This window comes from Cucumis sativus, chromosome 6 (assembly GCF_000004075.3).
Source record: "Cucumis sativus cultivar 9930 chromosome 6, Cucumber_9930_V3, whole genome shotgun sequence".
Classification (NCBI taxonomy): domain Eukaryota; kingdom Viridiplantae; phylum Streptophyta; class Magnoliopsida; order Cucurbitales; family Cucurbitaceae; genus Cucumis; species Cucumis sativus.
In genome coordinates this window covers 24,601,395-24,621,193 of record NC_026660.2, presented here as the reverse complement: position 1 = coordinate 24,621,193, position 19,799 = coordinate 24,601,395, and the positions used below count along the sequence as shown (strand labels likewise).

General features: G+C 33.7%; 2 protein-coding genes across 6 annotated transcripts; both read left to right on the top strand.

The window, feature by feature from the left end:
• The first annotated feature begins 4,136 nt into the window (after positions 1 to 4,136).
• LOC101210357 (protein LIKE COV 2) lies at positions 4,137 to 10,067 on the top strand. 2 transcript variants are annotated; one of them, XM_004141928.3, is made up of 8 exons: positions 4,137 to 4,302; positions 4,428 to 4,716; positions 6,091 to 6,143; positions 6,235 to 6,344; positions 7,624 to 7,791; positions 7,988 to 8,085; positions 9,158 to 9,284; positions 9,616 to 10,067. In XM_004141928.3, the coding sequence occupies exons 2-8, from the start codon at positions 4,600 to 4,602 to the stop codon at positions 9,714 to 9,716; spliced, it is 774 nt and encodes a 257-aa protein (XP_004141976.1). In that variant the 5' UTR covers positions 4,137 to 4,302; positions 4,428 to 4,599; the 3' UTR covers positions 9,717 to 10,067. The 2 variants fall into 2 exon arrangements, with proteins under 2 accessions (XP_004141976.1, XP_031743734.1); XM_031887874.1 differs by having other exon boundaries at positions 4,175 to 4,716.
• A 1,115-nt stretch (positions 10,068 to 11,182) lies between these two features.
• Positions 11,183 to 19,230, top strand: LOC101210603 (RNA-binding protein 39). 4 transcript variants are annotated; one of them, XR_004217635.1, is made up of 13 exons: positions 11,183 to 12,020; positions 13,423 to 13,501; positions 13,589 to 13,645; positions 14,114 to 14,169; positions 14,984 to 15,206; positions 15,758 to 15,844; positions 15,943 to 16,017; positions 16,148 to 16,237; positions 16,818 to 16,882; positions 17,045 to 17,240; positions 17,311 to 17,399; positions 17,722 to 18,688; positions 18,800 to 19,230. XR_004217635.1 is itself a non-coding variant. In XM_004141929.3 (13 exons), exons 1-13 carry the CDS (start codon positions 11,389 to 11,391, stop codon positions 18,836 to 18,838), a joined length of 1,797 nt encoding a protein of 598 aa, XP_004141977.1. In that variant the 5' UTR covers positions 11,184 to 11,388; the 3' UTR covers positions 18,839 to 19,230. The 4 variants fall into 4 exon arrangements, 3 of the variants coding, with proteins under 3 accessions (XP_004141977.1, XP_011657782.1, XP_011657783.1); XM_004141929.3 differs by having other exon boundaries at positions 11,184 to 12,020; positions 16,148 to 16,231; positions 18,574 to 18,688; XM_011659480.2 differs by having other exon boundaries at positions 11,184 to 12,020; positions 18,574 to 18,688.
• The last annotated feature ends 569 nt before the right edge of the window (positions 19,231 to 19,799 follow it).

Below are 19,799 nucleotides of genomic sequence, written 5' to 3'. Positions count from 1 at the left end.
TAAAATAGAGTGACATGTGCTATATTATTATAAAAATAATATTTGCTACAAAATCTAATTATTTGCATGAACTTCTCTTCTTTTTTTCTTAACAATTTGTGAAATTCTTTGGTTAGAAAATAAAAAATTGAACTTAAAATTAATATTTCTAAAATTGCCTTTGGCTACAATAATAATTTTTATTATTTATCTGATTTTAAATTTAGTTTATATTATGTTTTCTCTTATTTTTTTCTATTTGGATTATTTGGTAATTATTGTTTTTTTATAAAATATATAGTTGTAAATAATTGAAAAGCACTTTGTATCTTATTACATTTGTATTTTTATTTTAAAAAACCTAAAATACAATAAATTTCAGATGACGTTCAATTTCCTAATTACTGTATTTGTAAAGTTATTAATAGAGGTCATTCATACTTTCTCCAACACAAAAAAGCGTAGATTCTATTTTGGGTAGACTTTTCCAAAATGGTAAAAAATATATATTTACGATGAAAAAACCACTCCAACACAAATTTTATTTCTGTACCGTAAATATTTTGTAAATTTTTCTATTTTGATTATCTTTCTATTTTTATGCTAATAGTAAAAAAAACATTGTTTTTAACATTTTAATATAATTTTTCATAGTTATTCTTTGAATTATGGTTCAAAAATTTTATGTTGCACTTGCTTTTCTAACAATTTTATATTTTTTGTTTAACATTATAATATTATAATATCAATATTGAGATCAAAATCAGTGGCCATTGCAAAAAAAACAAAAAAATCTACGATAATATGATTTATGTTACTATATTTTTTAAATTGTAAAAGTAACAAATTTAAATATTGATAATCATATGATTTCCGTTCGATATCATTAATTTTACTATATTTGCAATATACACAAAAATATATCATAAGCTAATTTTTTCTAAATATTTTTGTCGTTTGATATCTATCTTTTTAGAAAATTATATATCGTATTTTAAGTGTATAAATTTTTTAAATTATAAATTGGAGTTTAATTAAATTTAGAAGGAAAATAAATGTATTTAAAAACGGAAACTTGGTGTGGAAGCCGTGTGTGTAAAATTGTTGGGGAAGCTTTGTTTATGTGGGCGACGTGCTAGAGAAGACAAGCGCCAAATTTTGGATTAGCGCGCATTTTGGGAGTGGGGGCTTTGGCGGGGGTTTTGTATTTTGGGCACAAGCGGTGTCCCACCACCTTCCCCTCTTTCCTCTATGCTTTCAGTTTCTACATCTACCCCTTTATTTTCGCATCATTTTAAATTGACCTCTCAACTGTTTATTATTTTACTTCAATGCGATCACATGGATCGCACGTGATTAATATGGTCATATCATCCGAAACCAAACAAATCTATAATTTATAGGCTCCCTAAATTTTAAGTAAAATATAGTTATTGTTGTTTATTATTCACCTGCCACATTTATTATTTATAACGTGTATGGTAAAAGTTAAAAGTAATGATAAACTAGACGTTTTTTTCTAACTAAAAAAATAGATTTTGAAAAGTAGAGCATAATCTGGTAAAAAGTTTAATTCAAAATAATCTTAAATTAAATCTTACCATTAAATTGAATTTTTTAAAATAAAATTATTACATATTTAAAGTTTAAATACTTTAAAAAGAAAAAATTGTTATGCATTTTTCTTAGGTTATTCAAGCATTTAAAAGTTATTTAATTTAATATTAAATCACCTAATTTGATTTTTGTTTTCATTTTTTATAAATTTAATAAAACTCATTTTTTTATAAATTTATTTAGGTATAGTTGTAAATTTAGTAATTAAATTCAAAATAATTAAGTATATAACAACATTTTAAAAAAATTGCAAATATAGCAAAATTTGTCAAATTCTATCAATGATATAGTCTATCACTGATAGATCATGTTGTAAAAAGTGGTCTATCACCGATAGATCATGCGAATCTATCAGTGATACAAGTCTATCAGCGATAGTTTTGCTATATTTGCATTTTTTTGTAAATGTTGCTATATCCTTAATTATTATTCCTCAAATGGTCATCTATTACAATTACTCATTTATTTACCTTAAATTTATCAAAAATAGTTTAAATAAAATATTATAAGATTAAGAAAAATAAAAAAAATACATGAAATAAAAAAATGTTCACAAGGAGGGCTATAGGCATAAACTAATCATAATTAGTATTTAACTATAATTAATTTCGTAAATAAAATAAATTAAAAATAATATTTTTTAAGATTGTTAAATTAATTAAAAATAGATGGCATTTCATAAATAAAATAGTAGATTCCTCTTCTTAAATGAAATAGTAAAAATATGGGGAGTTGGAAATGTAGGATCATGGATGATTGAAAATGTAGGTTTATAGGGGTTGAGAAAGAAGAGATAAAAGGGGTTATGATAACATTTTCTCCAAATAAGGGTTGAGTTATCGTAATCCTAACCCAACATGAATAACCTATTGGGCCAAATGGCCTTTTAGTTTGCTTTTGAGTTCTAAATTATAATAAAATGTGTTTTCTTCAACATACTACTTTTGTTTAATAGAAAAATAGTAAGTGTGGTAGCAAATAATAAATAAATTATAGATGTCCGATAGTAATTATTGTACCATATTAGGGGTTTTAAAAAAGTGTTTTACGGATGAAGATTTTTTAAATATTGTTTATTGTAGATGGAGATGGTTATGTTATTATAGCTTGCATGACCTTTGTCTAGTTGGATTATTTAAAATTGAATTTTATTTGGAAAAAATATATTTTCCATTTGGTCTTAGGTTTTGGAATTTTGATATTGGTTTTACTTAGTCTATGTCGGTGTTATACTTTGTTATCGATATTTGTTGTCGATGAAGATGTGTTTTATTGCAACAAATTTTAATAACTAAATCTAAATTTTATCATACATATGCTTATTCGTTTTTTTTAGATTGTGTGATATCTATATTTACACAATTATCTAATTTTACAATTGTTTGTATGCCTTTTTAAAGGTAAAGAGATTAAGGTGTCTATATCATCATTGTCGGACAACACAACTAGTTTCATGTAGTGCCATCACAATTGTTTATGATGTCGAAGTTTGTATTGTCTCAACTTGGAGCAGTTCTATTGGTTTTTTAATATACCTACCAACATGAGTAGTTGGCTCAAATTCCAACGTGTTGACCTATGTACGGATACAACATCTCACAAGCTATTGTGTTGTATATTTCCTATTTGATTGTTTCAACAACCAACTTAATTTGTCATGGATTGATATGTACATGGATCTACTAGCTGCTATGCATTTAAAATGTATAGTCAATTAGCACGAGTTACGTGTATATAGTTTAATTATCAAATCAATGTAGTTGATACTTTTTTAACCCAAACAAATCAAAAACATGAATTGTGAAATATGAAACATGAAAACCGTTGCATTTTTTTTTGTACATGTCACGCAAAAGGAACTTCAGTGTTGTTTTTTATCACATTGTACATATGTTAACTACCTACTTAAAAAAAGTGTTCAATTGGACTTTTTTCACTCAAACACGTTTGAGTGATGGTTGTCTCCAAAAGTGGGTATTGTTGTATCCATTGTTGGAGCTTGGTTTCAAACACGATATTCATTGGAGGTAATTGTTGTCAAATGTGGTCAAAATACATGCAAGTAGTGAGTGCGGGCAATATAGACAACAATGGATGTTGAAGCTATCAGATGATATTGACAATGAATGAAGTCATCATAAATGCTAGATGGAGGGCATGTGACAAAGAGAATAATTTAAACTTTATCGACGAATATGCATATTTAACATGGAATATTTTTGGAGTCGACAAAGTTCATATATTTAACATCTAGTTATAGAGTTGATCCATCAAACTTTTTATACACAGACCTGTATACATACTCTTTAATTTTTGACACCCTTATCTTATAAAAGGATTGTAATTGTTTAGCAAGGCTCAAAACGACCCCGAAACATTAGGTTAATCCTATTATACTTAATTTTATTTTTTCTCGTGTACCTATTTATTTGATTTTTGTTACTTGAACAACATTGACAAAGATAAATTGAAACTCATAAAAATTACACAAATCAGAACTGGAAAAAGAACAATTAACTATTAAGCGATAAATTAAGACTAAATTAAAATTAGAAGGTGAGCTGAAGAAGATGGAATTATCCGGCATTGATCTTCATCGTTGATTCTCTGACCATATCCGTATGTGTAAGCGTACAATAATGGCAGGCAGAGAGTTTTGGAGTGATCGAGACGCCATCAACGGCAAGCGATTATTACGAGGATAAGGTTTTTCTCTCTACTCACCTCCACTCCATCTTGTCCAATAACCTTCCATAATCACGTGTTTACTCGCCTGGCATTTGCTTGCGGTTTCAACTAACCCCATTTTGGTGCTAATGTCATTTTCATAGTGCAACTGCTTGCCAGTTTCCTTCCTTCTCTATCAAGCGGCGACGACCCTCGCAGTGGCTACTCTGAAGTTTGATTGTTCGATTTTGGTTTAGGTGGTGTTTGGTTGTTTGCGATGTTTGGGGTCTGATTCGTCGGAGATTCAAGTAGGTTTTAACTGATTTTAAGAAGGGTATGGCGGAAGAAAAGGAGTCGACCTCGGTTCCCCTTAGTCAAGTTGACAATGGCGGCCAGGATCCCGAGGATCCCGTTAAGTCTCCTCCGAGTTCTCCTAATTCGTCCACTCGTAAGGTATGGATCTTCTTCATGCTTTTCAATATCTGCCGTTTATTTTTGTTTTCCTATTATTTGACTGTCGCATTATTTGCTCCGATCCATTTGGCCGGATTTTTTGGATCCTGGGACTTGGAGGCTTCCCTTTTTCCGTTGACGGTTTTCTTATAATTTTTGCCCTATTATGGTAAAAGGGATGTTAAATTGTTGAGATTCGATCCGGTGGCGATCCAGTTCTGATTGGAATATCTACTCGAAACTGTTACTGGAACAATCTGAATCGACCTTGGTAGGGATCGCTGCCCACCCGATAATCGGAAAAAATCGAGTCAATATTTGTTATATTATACTTGCATGACTGAAAGTCAGCAAAGAAAATGCGGAAGTATTCACGACTGGTGGCACTCAAAATAACTTTGGACTCAACTAGGTTGAATAATTTGTTTTTCATTAAAATGATAGCTGGGTTATATATTTTTCGATCTTAAAAAACTTAAAGGTATTATTATTTTTTAATATATTTGGGTCGTGATATAAAATAGACTGTAATTGTGAATCTAGCATAGAAAGAAACAGCACCAGGCAATAACTAGTAGAACAAGGGCTTGCATGTCATTCGTGATGTGAGCGAATTTTGACTGATTTGGGATTCTAGTTTGCTAGGTCAAAATATAAAAACTGGTATGTTGTTATATCGAGTCCACAAACTTGATGATGTAAGTAAATCGGAGAAGAAATGGGTTAGTTTATTGCTGACTGCCGAGAACTTTTGTCAAAGTCCTAAAAGTGTTGAGGACTGTTCAGTCTACAATCTGGAGGATTAATTTCCTTTAAAATGAACGACAAATATGGGTTAGTTTCATTTCTAATGGCAGCATCTGTGCTTGTAGCTATGAGAAGCTTTCACCAAGTTGTTTATATTCAGCTCAAGCATTGGATATTTGAAGTACTGCCATCCTAAATACCTTCTTTAGGCCGAACTATCCGTCACACTCTTATCTAGTATTATACCAGCTATTTTTTGTGACCAGTTTCATACAGCGCTCATAAATGGGAATCTCAGGAAAACCATTTCAAGGATTTTACGTTGAAAGTGTCTCTCTCAATGGATACCTCATATTTGAATACCTGAAGTCATAGAATAGGGCTTAGAGATATACTTGTTTGGTGGATATGTAGGAAATATGGTGTGTTTCATGGTGAAAGTCATTATATTTCTTATTTCTTCTGGTCGTATATTGATTGTTTTTAACCTATTCTGTCTTGTCTTCACGGCCTTCCTTCTTCCTCTTCTTTTTGTAATTGTAGTTATTCTTTTTGTTGCTGTGTGAATACCCAGGTTGTATTCCTTTTTTTCATTTAAGTCTGACTTTAATTCTCTCTTTTCTGCAGGCTTGCTGTTATGTTCTCCAAAGTTGGGTGTCAAAGAAGTTTATGACTGGATGGTAATTTAGCTGCGTGCTGTCTTCCATTTCTTTGTGTTGTGGCGCTTGTTCTCATAATTTCTGACATTTTGTTCAATTGTTTATCTTGCAGCGTGGTTCTTTTCCCTGTTGCCGTTACCTTTTTTGTTACTTGGTGGTTCATTCAGTTTGTTGATGGTTTCTTCAGTCCACTATATGAGAGGCTTGGAGTTGACATATTTGGTAAGGCTTAACTTCTAAGTATGCTAGAATTAAAATTCTTTATACATGTAAAAAATGCATATGGACATAAATAATTGAAAACTTTATGTTGGCCTCGGTGCAAATCACGCGAGAATGTAGTTGCATTTTGAAGAGAAATGAACGACTATTTTCAGATTATGGTTTAAAAGATGCCCCTCAATTGCATGCGTGGAAAGATCCTTGACAGTTGTGCTTGAAGCATAAGAATGTCTGGGCATTCATTCACTATCTCCAATAGGTTTTAGAATATTTCTTCTAACTTGATGAACCTCTACCATCAATGGAGTTTTTTTCATCCAAACAAAAATGGAGTTGTAAGCTATTTCTTCTGTTGCTGCTGTGCATCACACTTCGGTAAAATGCTTCCACAGATTTGGGTGTAAAAAATAGGAAATAATTCTAGAAAAATCCTAGAAATACATACACCCCCCTCAAGAAATACCTTTGATAATAGCAGAACCATTTCCCCTATACTTTATTTTGTTTCGTAAATTTCCTGCTTTGCTTGGGTTACAACTTCGAGAATAGGTCACTTTATTCTTATGTCCTCTCGTGTATAGGAACTGAAAAAGAAAATTGAGGATATGATGCTCACCATTTCAACTGGGATATGGGTAGTTCTGGTATTTGCTAGCTTCCAATAAAATTAGTCCTAGCTTGACTGTCTGTTAAATTCTGCTTTCTCATGAATTTCTCTGTTCGCTTTAAATATAATGCAACTCTTTTTTATTTTAAAGGAAGCAGTCGTAAGGGTGTTTCCATATTTCAGCTTTAGATTGTGGATGTCCATAACCTGTACTCCACTGTTAACTGTGTAAGGAAAATACTCTGGATTTTACTCATGTTCCATTTCTTTCTTAACTTTAATATTCTACTATTGTTGGGCCTAAAATGATTTTTTTTACAAGTAGGATCTGATTCGATCATGTGATCATACAAGAGATACTATATGTACCACCCATTTCATTACGGTAATATATATATATATATATTTCTTTTGAAACAGAAACTGAACTTTTCATTGATTTAGTAAAAAGAAGCTAACGCTCAAAATACAAAAAATACAAATTATAAAATAAACTTCCAACACAACAAAAGAGATGCATAAGGGTTAGTAGGAGCACCAAGCTGAAGAATAGCACCTAAATCAACTAAGAGAAATCTTTTCTACGTGGAGTCCATGATTCATGACATTTTTTCCCTGCATATAGGTTCTTCATTTTCTTGAAAATTCTCATAAAGCAGGTTTTTGATGCAGGACTTGGGTTCATAACATCTTTACTCTTTGTATTTTTCGTTGGTATATTTGTCTCATCATGGTTGGGTTCTACACTCTTCTGGCTCGGAGAATGGTTCATCCAGCGAATGCCCTTTGTCAGGCATCTATATTCTGCCTCCAAACAAATTAGTGCTGCAATTTCTCCTGGTAATTTTGTATAAGCACTCATTCTGGTTTCAATTTAATGTTGATTGGCAATTTGTGGTCTCATAAGTAATTTATATTGTATGATCTTCTCAAATTCAAATATGAGTTGATATTATCATGTACGAAAAAAAGATATTATCATGCACAAAAGAAAAATCAAATATGAGTTAATTTGTTAGGTCTCCTTCGCATGCAGATCAAAATACTACAGCTTTCAAAGAAGTTGCAATTATCCGCCATCCGCGTGTTGGTGAATATGCATTTGGCTTTATTACATCAACTGTTACCCTCCAGGTAACAATCCTTCATGCAGTAGACTATATTTGCTAAGTACACAACCTCGATAATTACATTTAATTTCTTTTGTAAAAACTAGCCATGTTATAGAATGCATAAATGCTCTCTGTTGAATGTTGGACTCTACTCATTTTAATTGGTAAGGGGATAAATGTTTTTTTTCTTTCTAAAAAAGAATAAAACACTGGGTCATTGAAAACGGTAATCACTTACAAAATTGGAAGACAGTGATCAGTCACAAAGTTGCGGGAGGTTTAGGAGTTTGCAAAATCAGAGAAGAAGCCATTTGCTGTAGATTTTAAGATTTCCATTTGAAATTGATTCTCTTCAGAACTCTGTCATTTGAATAAAGTTGGACGGTGTGACTTAGGTTGGTTTACAGGTGAAATCATGAGAACGAGAACAAATTTTCCTGGGGGACGTGAATTTGGGCAGAAAAATTTGTACCAACCTTCTTTCCATAAAGACTGTAGTCGGAAGAATACTATTTTCCTAGGTTTGGGATTTATAGTTGATTGGGAGATAGAGCACAAATACTATTTTAATAAGACACAGTTAGCACCAAAAGGAGAAATATAGCTGAATTGTGGGATGGAGTAGTCATTTGAATCTAGTAGAGACCCTGATTCACTGAGGTCTACAGTGGTTTGTTGTAATCTTTTGGGTGTATCCTGGTAGTGATTTTGTGGTTGCGCCCATATGCTTATGCAATGCAGAAACATAGGCTCGGCTCAGGACCATATTTTCCGGATTGCCTCTTTTCTGGAAATCTCCAGAACTCTCTTTGAAGTGTTTAACCTTGGGTAGGGGTAGTACTTTTTTCACTCCATCATTATAGCAATTAAACAAAGCCTTGTGGGGTTTCAAAGAGACAGCTCGAGTCATTTGTGAAAAATGAAAATGCTACCGAAGGAATTGTGGGGAAAGGTTTTATCTTTGTTGTCTGAATTTGTTATACTTTATTCGTACTGAACATTGACTGAATTCTTTCTTCCATAAATTTGGGAAGTTTGCTTTATGCAAGGTTGCCGGTTTTTTGTGATCTTATAATTATTGATTTTCCTCGTAGAGAGAGAGCGAAGATGAAGAGCTATGCAGCGTTTTCGTGCCAACGAATCACCTATATATTGGGGATATATTTCTTGTTAATTCTAAGGACATCATAAGACCAAACCTATCTATTCGGGAAGGAATAGGTATGTCATCTCTCTTTACTGCTTTCATCATTCTATATAAAACGCTGCACTAGCAAAGGTTTGATCTTATTCATCCGTTTTCACAAAAAAAATACTATCAGCTCTCTTTCTGTGTATAAGATAATGCTGTAAATAATTTCCTCAAAGTAGTTAGGTTGATCCATTGAACATCTTGTTTATACCTTCAGATAAGTTGTGCTACATTTTCAAACCAAACACCAATCTAATCCAACACATAACTTGGCTCTTGCTTCTACCCCTAAGCCTTAAAACTGAATAAAAACTTCATTCCACTCATCTTATTCATTTCATATTACTGGGAATTGTGCAGAGATAATTGTTTCTGGCGGTATGACAATGCCACAAATCATTACTCCTTTGGAGAGAGTTGATAGACAGGGTGATAGAATAACTTTGAACAGAATAAAGTAGTGTGACAAGCAGCAGATGAGAACATATCCCTGGTTTGTTTTAGGAGTTTGTTGTCCTATAAATAGTGTGGAAGTTGTAGACTAGTAACCTAATATTACAGGGCTATTTGGCTTTGCGATGTGAACCATTTTATTACCAGCTTGAGTTATTGTATTCAAGTGCGAGTTAAAATGGTGGTTCGTTGTTGTCAGTTATTTTCTAGCCTTTATTTGATGTGTTTGCAGTGTTATCACAGCAATGATAGAAATCTATTGATAGTGTTACACCAATATATCTGCTTATGGTGTCTTAAACTTAAATAGGTTGAATGGAATTTAATTGCCCGTGAAAAAAAAAAAATACTGAACAGCAGAATATTGGTCTTTTTTCATTGCCACTCGCTGAGTAAATGTTTTTGTTTGTGTGATTGGATTTTAGATTCTCTCAAAAATAACTTTCCAACATATCACTGATCTTTCCATCATTTTTCATTAGCGACCGTGCAAGTAAATCTGAAAAAAATAAAAACATGCTGATTTCAATGAAATTGAGTTTTGCTTTTGATCCATGATTCAATTGACAAATTCACACGGTTTGATTAATGCCAAGCCATGTTCAATTTTGTACCATACTAAGTGCTTGTAATTCACTGGGCGTACATACTGATAATTACATGCAATATTTTTAGACACGTATCTCACTGCAAGTTTATGTTATGTAGTGAAACTTAATTATAATGATTTCAATCTACTTTTTTATTATTGATTTTTAAGAGGTTCGGACTGAGCTTACGCTTCAAGATAAATAAATTGCATAAACTTTTAACATAAGTTTCAATTAACCATTAAATACATAGACATTAGTTGCTTATGGCTCCTAAAGGAAATTGACTCGAGAACGATTAATTTTTTGTCCACTACTAAGTCATTGTGCAGATGTGACAATGCAACCGTATTTTTCAAACCACATTTAATGCGACCATATTTCCCTCAACACATTGCACTATTGCTTTAACTAATTACTTTTGTCAATATTCAACCTCCAAATCTCAAAATCACTTATGCACTCTCCTTGGTTTGCTTGGAAATGGATAAATAGTCTCGTGAAATCCAATAATGATAATATTTCAAGGTTTATTACTTCTTAATAGCATATATTTGCACTTAAGTATATTTAATCTCATTTTATTACTTATACACTATCAACGTATAATAAAATCATTTGTTTGATTAAAGGTTTTGAACTTAATTTGTAATACTAAAATCATCCAATTTTAGTAGTTCTCAATTGTATTTTAAAGGCATCTCAATTATACTGTTTATATTTTTGGCTCTTCATATAATGGTATTAGTAATTAGTAGATAGTAATGGTATTAAGTCACGCGTATGTATAAGTAATGGCATTGGAAGACAACGCAAAGTGAATACTAATTTTTCAATTTTACATTGGAAAATCTGATCTGTTTTCATCCATATAAAAACAACAACCCCAGTCTCCAACTCTTCACTCGCGGATTATTGTGAAGCCAAGCCAACCAATAGTTCCTCTTCCAGAAACCCCTTCAAAAAACCCTAGAATTCTCAATTCCTCGAAATTTCATCCCTAGCTTAGCTTCGCTGATTTTGTTCCAACGCGAATTCCGGCGAGATCTCAAGCTTTTCGTTTCGCGGGAAACGAATTTCTGAAGGTTCGATGGACTTCGACGAGTACGATTACTTGGAGAAAGCCGTGGAGGAGCAAGATGATAGGGAGACGAAGAAACCAAAGAGGAGCGACAGTGAGAGGAACGAGAAAAGCACCAGAAAGAGAGAGGTAGACGAGGAAGCTGGCTCCGGTGGTCGCGAGGACGAGGAGGTGAAAGTCAAGCGGTCGAGAAGCGAGCATGAAAATGGGAAGGAGGATAGGGATCACTCGGGGCGAGCGAGGGATCGGCATCGAAGAGACAGAGAGGAGGAAACAGACGGGGGAAAAGAGAGGGATAAAGAAAGGAATCGTACGAGAGAGAGGGGTAGCAGTGAGAAGGAAAGGGAGAGAGACAGGGACAGAGAGGAGAGAGATAGAGATAGACATAAGGAGAAGGAGAGGGAGAGAGACAAGGATAGAAAGGATAAGGAAAGAGATAGGGAGAGGCATAAGGAGAAGGACAGAGAGAGGGACAAGGATAGGAGGGACAAGGAGAGGGAGAGGGAGAAGGAGAAGGAGAAAGAAAGAGAGAGGAGAGACAGGGAGAGGAGGGAGCGGGAGAGGGAAGAGGAGAGATCGAGGCGAAGCCGAAGCCGGTCAGTTCGGGAGCGAGAACGTGAAGTTGATGTCAGAGAAAGCAGGTAACTGTTCATTTATGTGCCTTACGTTGAACCGGGATCTTGAAAGCTTACAGTTGACTGTTGGCTGTTGCTTCTATACGTTTATTGTCCGTCTGTTTCTTATTATTCTTGAAAATTATAGGGCAGTGTGTTTGATCAAGAAACAAACTTATCATGGAAAATGTTCAAGGATAGAGACTCCTCAGTGGATTAAAAATAACCAATCAAGCAATAAAATAAAGAAAAGATCCCAGACATTTCAAGAGCCAAAAGATAAATAAAACATTTGAGAACATGAGGGAAAATACTTAACCATGAGAGAACAACTTGAGAGGTGAGCGAGGAAAAGCAACAGAAACGGCTTCCACCAAGCACCAAACACTGCCATGCTACAGGCTAAATGGAGATTAACTGGATAACTACCCAAAACTGGATAGAAAATTTCCCTCGTGAAACAAGCCATTAACTTTCCAACCAAAATCACTCATGCACACCAAATGAGCCACACACTAATGCTTCAACAAAGCACAGAACCATAAATAAGTTAATCTGGAAAAGCCACACTTGGTTGCTAATCCTTTCCTTTTAACTTCCAAGTCCTAAACCTCTTGGAATCCATAAGGTGATCTTCACAACGGTACACACCAGCCCACCTCGTTAGTTGAGATGAAGAGTTTGAGGCATAATAAATTTTTTTATGCCTATACAAAAATTGTTTACCAACATTGTTCTTAAATTTGAATTCGTTGTATGGAATTTGTCTCGTAAATAAATTGTTGTATTAAACTTGTGGCTTTGATTAGAATCCATTTATGCTTTGGATAGAGAAGCTTGTAAATATTAGAACTAGGCTATTGGGTTGGCATTATTGATAAACCAGATATTCCATGGAAATTAGACCTCTTTCAAAACCGGTAACGGCGGTAGATTTTATTTTATTCTATTTTTACTTGTTTGAATGGAATAAACACCAGTGTTCCGTTGACGAGTGCAAAGGCTTTCTCGACAGTTACCAAATTGGTATTTTGCAGCAAATAGATTAAGAAGTTGATAAATAACCAATAATAACCAACACCATGGTGTGGAAATCCTAGAAACCCATAATTTATTTATTTTTAATTTGCTCGGGATTTTCAATAATGAAGGCACCAAAATGGAATCATAAAAGTTTGGACATCTAAGTTGTTTTTATATGTTTACTATTCACGCCCTCTTCTTAGTACAGTGCATCGGCTAAATTGCTGATATACTGCGCTGAAAGTCTTGGTGATAAAATGTTTTAATTTTATCAATAACTATCCCTTGTAATATTGAGTGGAAAGAAGAAACTGAGTCATTCTAAAATTTTTAAATATTTGTTTTTACTTTAAATAACTGTATTTTCCTTCATTTTTACCTGATATTTTGGGTGTGTGAATGGCAGGAGAATGAAGGAAAAGAAAGACACGACAGAGCCTGAAGCGGATCCAGAGAGAGATCAAAGAACTGTATTTGCTTATCAGGTTAGTGGCTTCCCTTATTTTCCTTACATTTCATGTTCGGTTTATATTTTGCTTATCATTTTTGTTATCCTACTATTCTTTGTACAGATGCCTTTGAAGGCCACAGAGAGAGATGTTTACGAATTCTTTTCAAAAGCGGGAAAGGTATTTGAAACTTATTACTCAAGCGAAACATTTGTGTATTTATTTTTTCTTTTGCTATAATTGAACAACTAAAGGTGTTAGCAATCATACAGTCATCTATATTATTTTCAGTGTCATATGCATGCCCCTTGGACCTTGTACTTGTTCACCTCTGTGGCATGTATTCTATGTGTTGTGCATTTTTGTTGCAATGTTACTGCTAGAAATGTTATGATTGCATAGATATTGAGATAGATTTGCTTCATATTGCAGTTACTGTTCCTCTGCCTTCAGTTTCGAAACTATAATCAATTTCTTCTATCTCAACATTCTATTTATATGGGGTGAGTGAAAATGTATGAGTTCTGTCGTCATCTCACTGATGGCTGAATGGCTCTTTGCCTCGAGTGTAAAGAATAGAAACCTTCATTACTTCTTCATTGCTGGCTTCCTAAAACAACCTGTTTTCATTGTTCTTTCTATTTTCAGGTGAGAGATGTCCGGCTGATCATGGACAGAAATTCTAGACGGTCAAAAGGAGTTGGGTATGTGGTCTTGAGCGAGCAATTTTTGTATCGTATGCTTGTGATCTTGTTAATATGGTTATTAACATAGTAGTTTTCAAGTATCAAATTTAACTGTATTTTTAAATGAACTAGCAATGCGATAATGATGAGGGATGGTGGGAATACAATGCAGTCATGTTTAATCAATTCATGCTGCTTGTTCAAGGTAGATAACATAAACCTGAGGTTTCCTTTGTTGTTTTCCCCATCGTACTCCTAATTTTGCTCCTCTATGTTTTTGTGCAGATAAGAAACAGTCCTAACTCCTATGACTCTGTTATCTCTGGTCTTGGTTTTAGAATCATTTCTTTCTATTATGAAATTTTCTTGGTTCGAATTAACTTTTAAAGATTGTTTTATTACACTGTATTAAAATGAACATGCTTGGCTGGGTATCATCTACTTTCATTGTTTCTTTTTCCTGAAAAGTTGAAGAAATTGAGAAAGTTTGTTTTCTGTGGCATCTTGACTTCCCCATTGTGTTTACTGTGGACTAATATATATATATATTAAATTATTACTATAAAACACTGTCCAATTTTTAAACATGGAAATATGCTCATTGAAAAAATTAGAAAGGGTGATGAATAGTTACCCTACTTCTCGTCTAAGCTGGTCATCTGGTATTTGGTTATGTGTTGCTTCTTCATTTGATGAACTGATCTGACCATTAAATCAGTTGGAAGAAACTAAGAGGTCTCCGTGTATTTATTTATGCTTTGTCAATTTTGCTGCTTATTTTTGCCGTCTCATATTCTAATAAGTTTACTGTGAGGCATTGATTAAACTGCAGGTATGTTGAGTTTTATGATGCGATGTCTGTGCCTATGGCTATTGCTCTCTCTGGTCAACTACTTCTTGGGCAACCTGTAATGGTTAAACCTTCGGAGGCTGAGAAGAATCTTGTTCAATCAAATACAACTGGGGCCTCTGGTGCAGGTCCATATGGAGCAGTAGACAGGAAACTATATGTTGGAAATCTACACTTTAATATGACAGAAACTCACCTTCGAGAGGTACTAAGATCAATTAATCTGTGGAATTTTGTTTCAAGACGCTCATATTTGATTTCATCTCATATGCTGTTATTTTCTATACAAGTGACAACTATAGGATTCCATGAATAATAGGCCTATCGATGATTTAGAATTATTTGCTATGGCTCTTAAGTAACTGTAGCATTGTAACCTTTTGGCTCCGGTAGTTATTCCCTTTCGTTCAGATAGGTTTCACAGGAAATGACAGCCCAACTTGCCAAGGACAAACTTGTGAGGGCCATCCATCTCTCTGTAGAATCTGTTAATTACACAGAAAATGCACCTGTATCCTAGTTTTCAGAAAACACAGCATTCACTACATGTAAAGAAGATTCAGAACCAACTTAACTTCCCCATTTAAAATGTTCAAACAAGGAAATTAACTTCCCTAATCAAAATATTCAAACAAGGAAACCTAAGACTGACTTCTAAATATAGAAACAGGAAACAGCTACATTTCCATGTTTTCATTCATTGAATAAATTTTCTGGATTGGAAGTCTAACAGATCATCACTTCTTTTCTGATTAGATTTTTGAAGCATTTGGTCCTGTGGAGCTTGTGCAGTTACCTCTTGACCTTGAGTCCGGTCACTGTAAGGGTTTTGGATTTGTTCAAGTGGGTAATCATTTATTATCAACTTTTTCAAGTTTTTGATGATGTATCGTATCCATAGATTCGTAAGGCTCTGTCTTAATTTTTTGAATTCTTTCCAGTTTGCCCATCTAGAGCATGCAAAGGCTGCACAAAGCTTGAATGGGAAATTAGAAATTGCTGGCCGAACCATCAAGGTAGTGTTCTACTAGAACCTTTCAGATTTGACTTATGTTCAGTACTGATATTTTTATTTCTTATTAGTGCCTCTAAGGAATGATGGTGTCCTTGGTTTTGTGTGTTCTAAATAATGCTCTGTTTGTGCAGGTTTCATCTGTAACGGATCACATTGGAGCACAAGAGAGCGTTGCAAAATCAAACGACCTTGATGATGATGAAGGAGGCGGTCTGGTTGGTGTATAGTTTTCTTTTATGATTAAATAAATGTCTTTTTACAATTCTTTTAGCATGTTTTCTTTTTAGCACAAGAATTTGGTTTTTACTATAGTTGATGTTTGAAAATATTTAATGTGGCTGTCTCATAAGTGATTATCTCGTGTTTAAAGTATATTGCCCTTGTAATAATGATATAAAATTTGAAGACATTTTTGCTTTCAATTATGGAGACTAGGTGAGTTTCCTTTGTGTGAGCACCTACCATGAGTGTGTGCTTATAGCAACATTGCAATGGCCTGTCATCGTTTTAAATAATTGCAATGACTTTCCTCTCCATCTTCCCATCTTCCTATCATAATATAATTGCCCTTGGTGTTAGGTAATTCTTGTTTTATATAGGAGAAAAGAAGAAATGAAAAATGAGACTATTGACATCAGATTATGATCATGTGTCATATCATTTATTTGATGACTGTTGAACTGTGTGGCTGAATTTTCTCTTTATTCTCTTCCAACTATAGAGTGCTTGTACGTTTCATTACATTTATTAACATATTAATTTTCTGAAGAATTGATTGCTAATTGAAATGTCTAATTGCAGGCATTGAATGCTCAATCAAGAGCTCTGCTTATGCAGAAGCTTGACCGCACTGGCATTGCTACTAGGTTTGTCTCCCTTTTGGCATGATTAAGTAGCAGGATGTCCTAACTTTCCTCTGTAGTCGTTAGTGCGCTTATATCTTCTTTGGATGTATTTGTATTCTGTAAGAAAGAAATATTGGATCAATGGAAGTTAACTTTTTCATGGTTATTGCTTCATGGTTTCAGTATTGCAGGATCTCTTGGAGCTCCAGTGTTGAATGGGTCAGCCCCAAATCAGAGATCTACGAGCTTGCCTGTAAATGGTCAAGCTGCAGTTGCTGCACCAGTACTTCCGGCGAATTTTACTCCACCTGTTTTACAATCTGTTGGCAGTCCTAGTGAATGTTTACTATTGAAAAACATGTTTGATCCTTCGACGGAGGTACTGAGTACTTGTATTTTCTGTTTTCATCTTTCAAGCTGGATTATTTATTAGATGAATCATCTTGCAGACAGCACCAGATTTTGACATGGAGATCAAAGAAGATGTTGAAGAGGAGTGTTCTAAATACGGCCGCGTTAAACATATATATGTGGATAAGTGAGTATTTTTCTTGTCCCCATAATCATATTATATCTGGTCATATTATTGGAGAGGAGTTTTCTAAATACGGTCACGTTAAACATATATATGTGGATAACTGAGTATTTTTCTGTCCCCGTAATCATATCAATCATTTCTGGTCATATTATCAAGTGAAACTTTATTTATTTTTTGGTTCAAACTTATATTTCTGCTTTCTTTTTAAGTTACTCATATATTTCTACAACACTTAAAACAGGATGTTTCCTGTTCACATCTTTCTTGAATTTGTTCTGTTACGTGTTGGGGATTGACTTGGATCTTTGATCCTCATTTGCAGATACTTCCGGAATAGGGATGGAAAAAAATTACTAATGCCTTCATGGATGGGAGAATCTTATTTTCCCTATTTAATTTTAGGCTGGTTATGGAAAGGGCTATCTTATGCTGACATTAGCCTTTGTCATGCATTATCACAAATTTATAACTATACTTGAATGACAACATTTTCCATTTAGTTTATACACAGCCAGATTAGTTATTTAACTAGAACTAGTTGTAGTAATGATCGAACATTTAGATGGTACTTAAATTATTTGGACTTTTACATGGTTAGCTAATGATGGTTCGGGAAACTTACACTTTCTCACTGCAGCCCCACTGTCAATATATCTAGAAGTTAAAAGTTTAGGAATTTAAATAATATGCAGTTATTGCTTCCATAAAAAGAATGCAATTATTGTTAGGCTCATCATTTTATGTTGATGGTACTTGAATTAACGGAGAAGAGAGAGGGCAGGTAAAGGTAGGGGGGATAGTGTAGGGAATTGCTCTTACACTTCATGCATTTGCTAACGTATTAAGACTCCATTTGATAACTGTTGCGTTAAAAGTTTTAAGTTTTTGAAATCTACCTTCATCTTTGTATTTCTATATTATGTTCACTTTCTACTAATGTTTTCGAAAACTAAATGGGCAGCTTTTTAAATATAGTTTTTACTTTTAGATTTTGACTGAGAATTCAAATTTCTTTATAACAGTGTCATTAAATTGGGAGAAAACCTCTGAACCATAAGTGATGCTCTCTCCACCTTTATATCAGAGAACGAATCTTTCGATTACGTGATCAAATAGATGTTTGTTCTATCTTTTCATCGTTTTTCTTTTTCTTTTATTATTTTTCAATGTGCAGAAATAGCGCGGGATGTGTGTATCTGCAGTATGATACCGTGGAAGCGGCCATAAATGCTCAACGTGCAATGCACCTGAGATGGTTTGCAGGCAGACAGATATCTGTCTTGTTCATGGTTAGTTATTAACAAGAAATTGTGCTCTCTTGATTTATTTCTTTTGAAACTCGTTTCCTTTTGTTGGTCCTCAGTTTCTGCTTCTCAATATCATGTTGTTCTGTCTTGCAGCAACCGCAGGTGTATGAAGCTAAGTTTATAGGAGCTTGAATGCCGTCTGTGGTTCTTGTCACTTACGAGTAATCAGGAGATTCCTCTAGCCAATCCGTGCTCTATATTTTCTCGGGTGACATCCCATCCTGTCCCGTTCGGTCAATGTCTAATGTCTTCTCCTTTCTGTAATAGGTGGTTATAGAAGTACTGGTTAAAATTGGGTCAATTGTCTTAATAGAAAAGTAAAACGTTGGGTTCTTTTCATATGGGGGAGGATATTGGTACCTATTCTTAATTTCCTGCTTTGTAACACCCAGTGTCAAGCGAATACTTTTTGTTGGCTTGGATGCATTTAGTGTTGACTTCTTATGAACATTCCTCTTGTAATGCATTTTGTACAAGTTTTCCAGAAATTAGTAAACATTTCTTTGGAGTTGGGTTTTCTTGCATCTACAAGACTCATTTCTTCCAGTAAATCATTCTGAAGCCTTTAATTTATGCAATATTTTTCCATGTTTGTAAAAGGCACATATATCATATATGTATCAAATCAATCGAAGTCTCGATTTTAAACATTAAACTGTGCTTTATCTAGATAAAAGAAAAATAAAAATTTTAAAGAGTTTTTTTTTTTGATAAATGATAACACAACATAGTCCATTAGGGATAACTTTTCTTATTTATTATTTGGATTTGTTAGTATTTGATTTCTCTTTAGCTTCACTTATTGATATGCAAGCTTTCTAGTAGTTCCACACTAGTGATCCTTAATTGAATTTGAAAGTGCTTTTGAAAATTTTATAATTCGTATAATATATTCTTAACTCTTAAAAAAAAAAAAAGATGATTTCATAAGTTCCAACATTTTTTAAATATCATAGTGTAGGATTCAATCTAATATTTGAACTATGAATAAGAATCATTATCCTTAAAGTAAGGATAATAATAAAAAATCAAAATTTCAATATATTTAGCCTTTAGATAGTATTTGAAAAATTATTTTGATGGAGATGGAAGC

Excerpts from the sequence above, each read along its gene's own strand:
- LOC101210357 (XM_004141928.3), top strand. The coding sequence starts at position 4,600 with ATGGCGGAAGAAAAGGAGTCGACCTCGGTTCCCCTTAGTCAAGTTGAC. Across the intron at positions 6,144-6,234 it reads AAGAAGTTTATGACTGGATG|CGTGGTTCTTTTCCCTGTTG; the intron begins GTAATTTAGCTG and ends TTTATCTTGCAG. Across the intron at positions 7,792-7,987 it reads TAGTGCTGCAATTTCTCCTG|ATCAAAATACTACAGCTTTC; the intron begins GTAATTTTGTAT and ends CTTCGCATGCAG.
- LOC101210603 (XM_011659480.2), top strand. The coding sequence starts at position 11,389 with ATGGACTTCGACGAGTACGATTACTTGGAGAAAGCCGTGGAGGAGCAA. Across the intron at positions 15,207-15,757 it reads CAGAAACTCACCTTCGAGAG|ATTTTTGAAGCATTTGGTCC; the intron begins GTACTAAGATCA and ends TTTTCTGATTAG. Across the intron at positions 15,845-15,942 it reads AGGGTTTTGGATTTGTTCAA|TTTGCCCATCTAGAGCATGC; the intron begins GTGGGTAATCAT and ends AATTCTTTCCAG.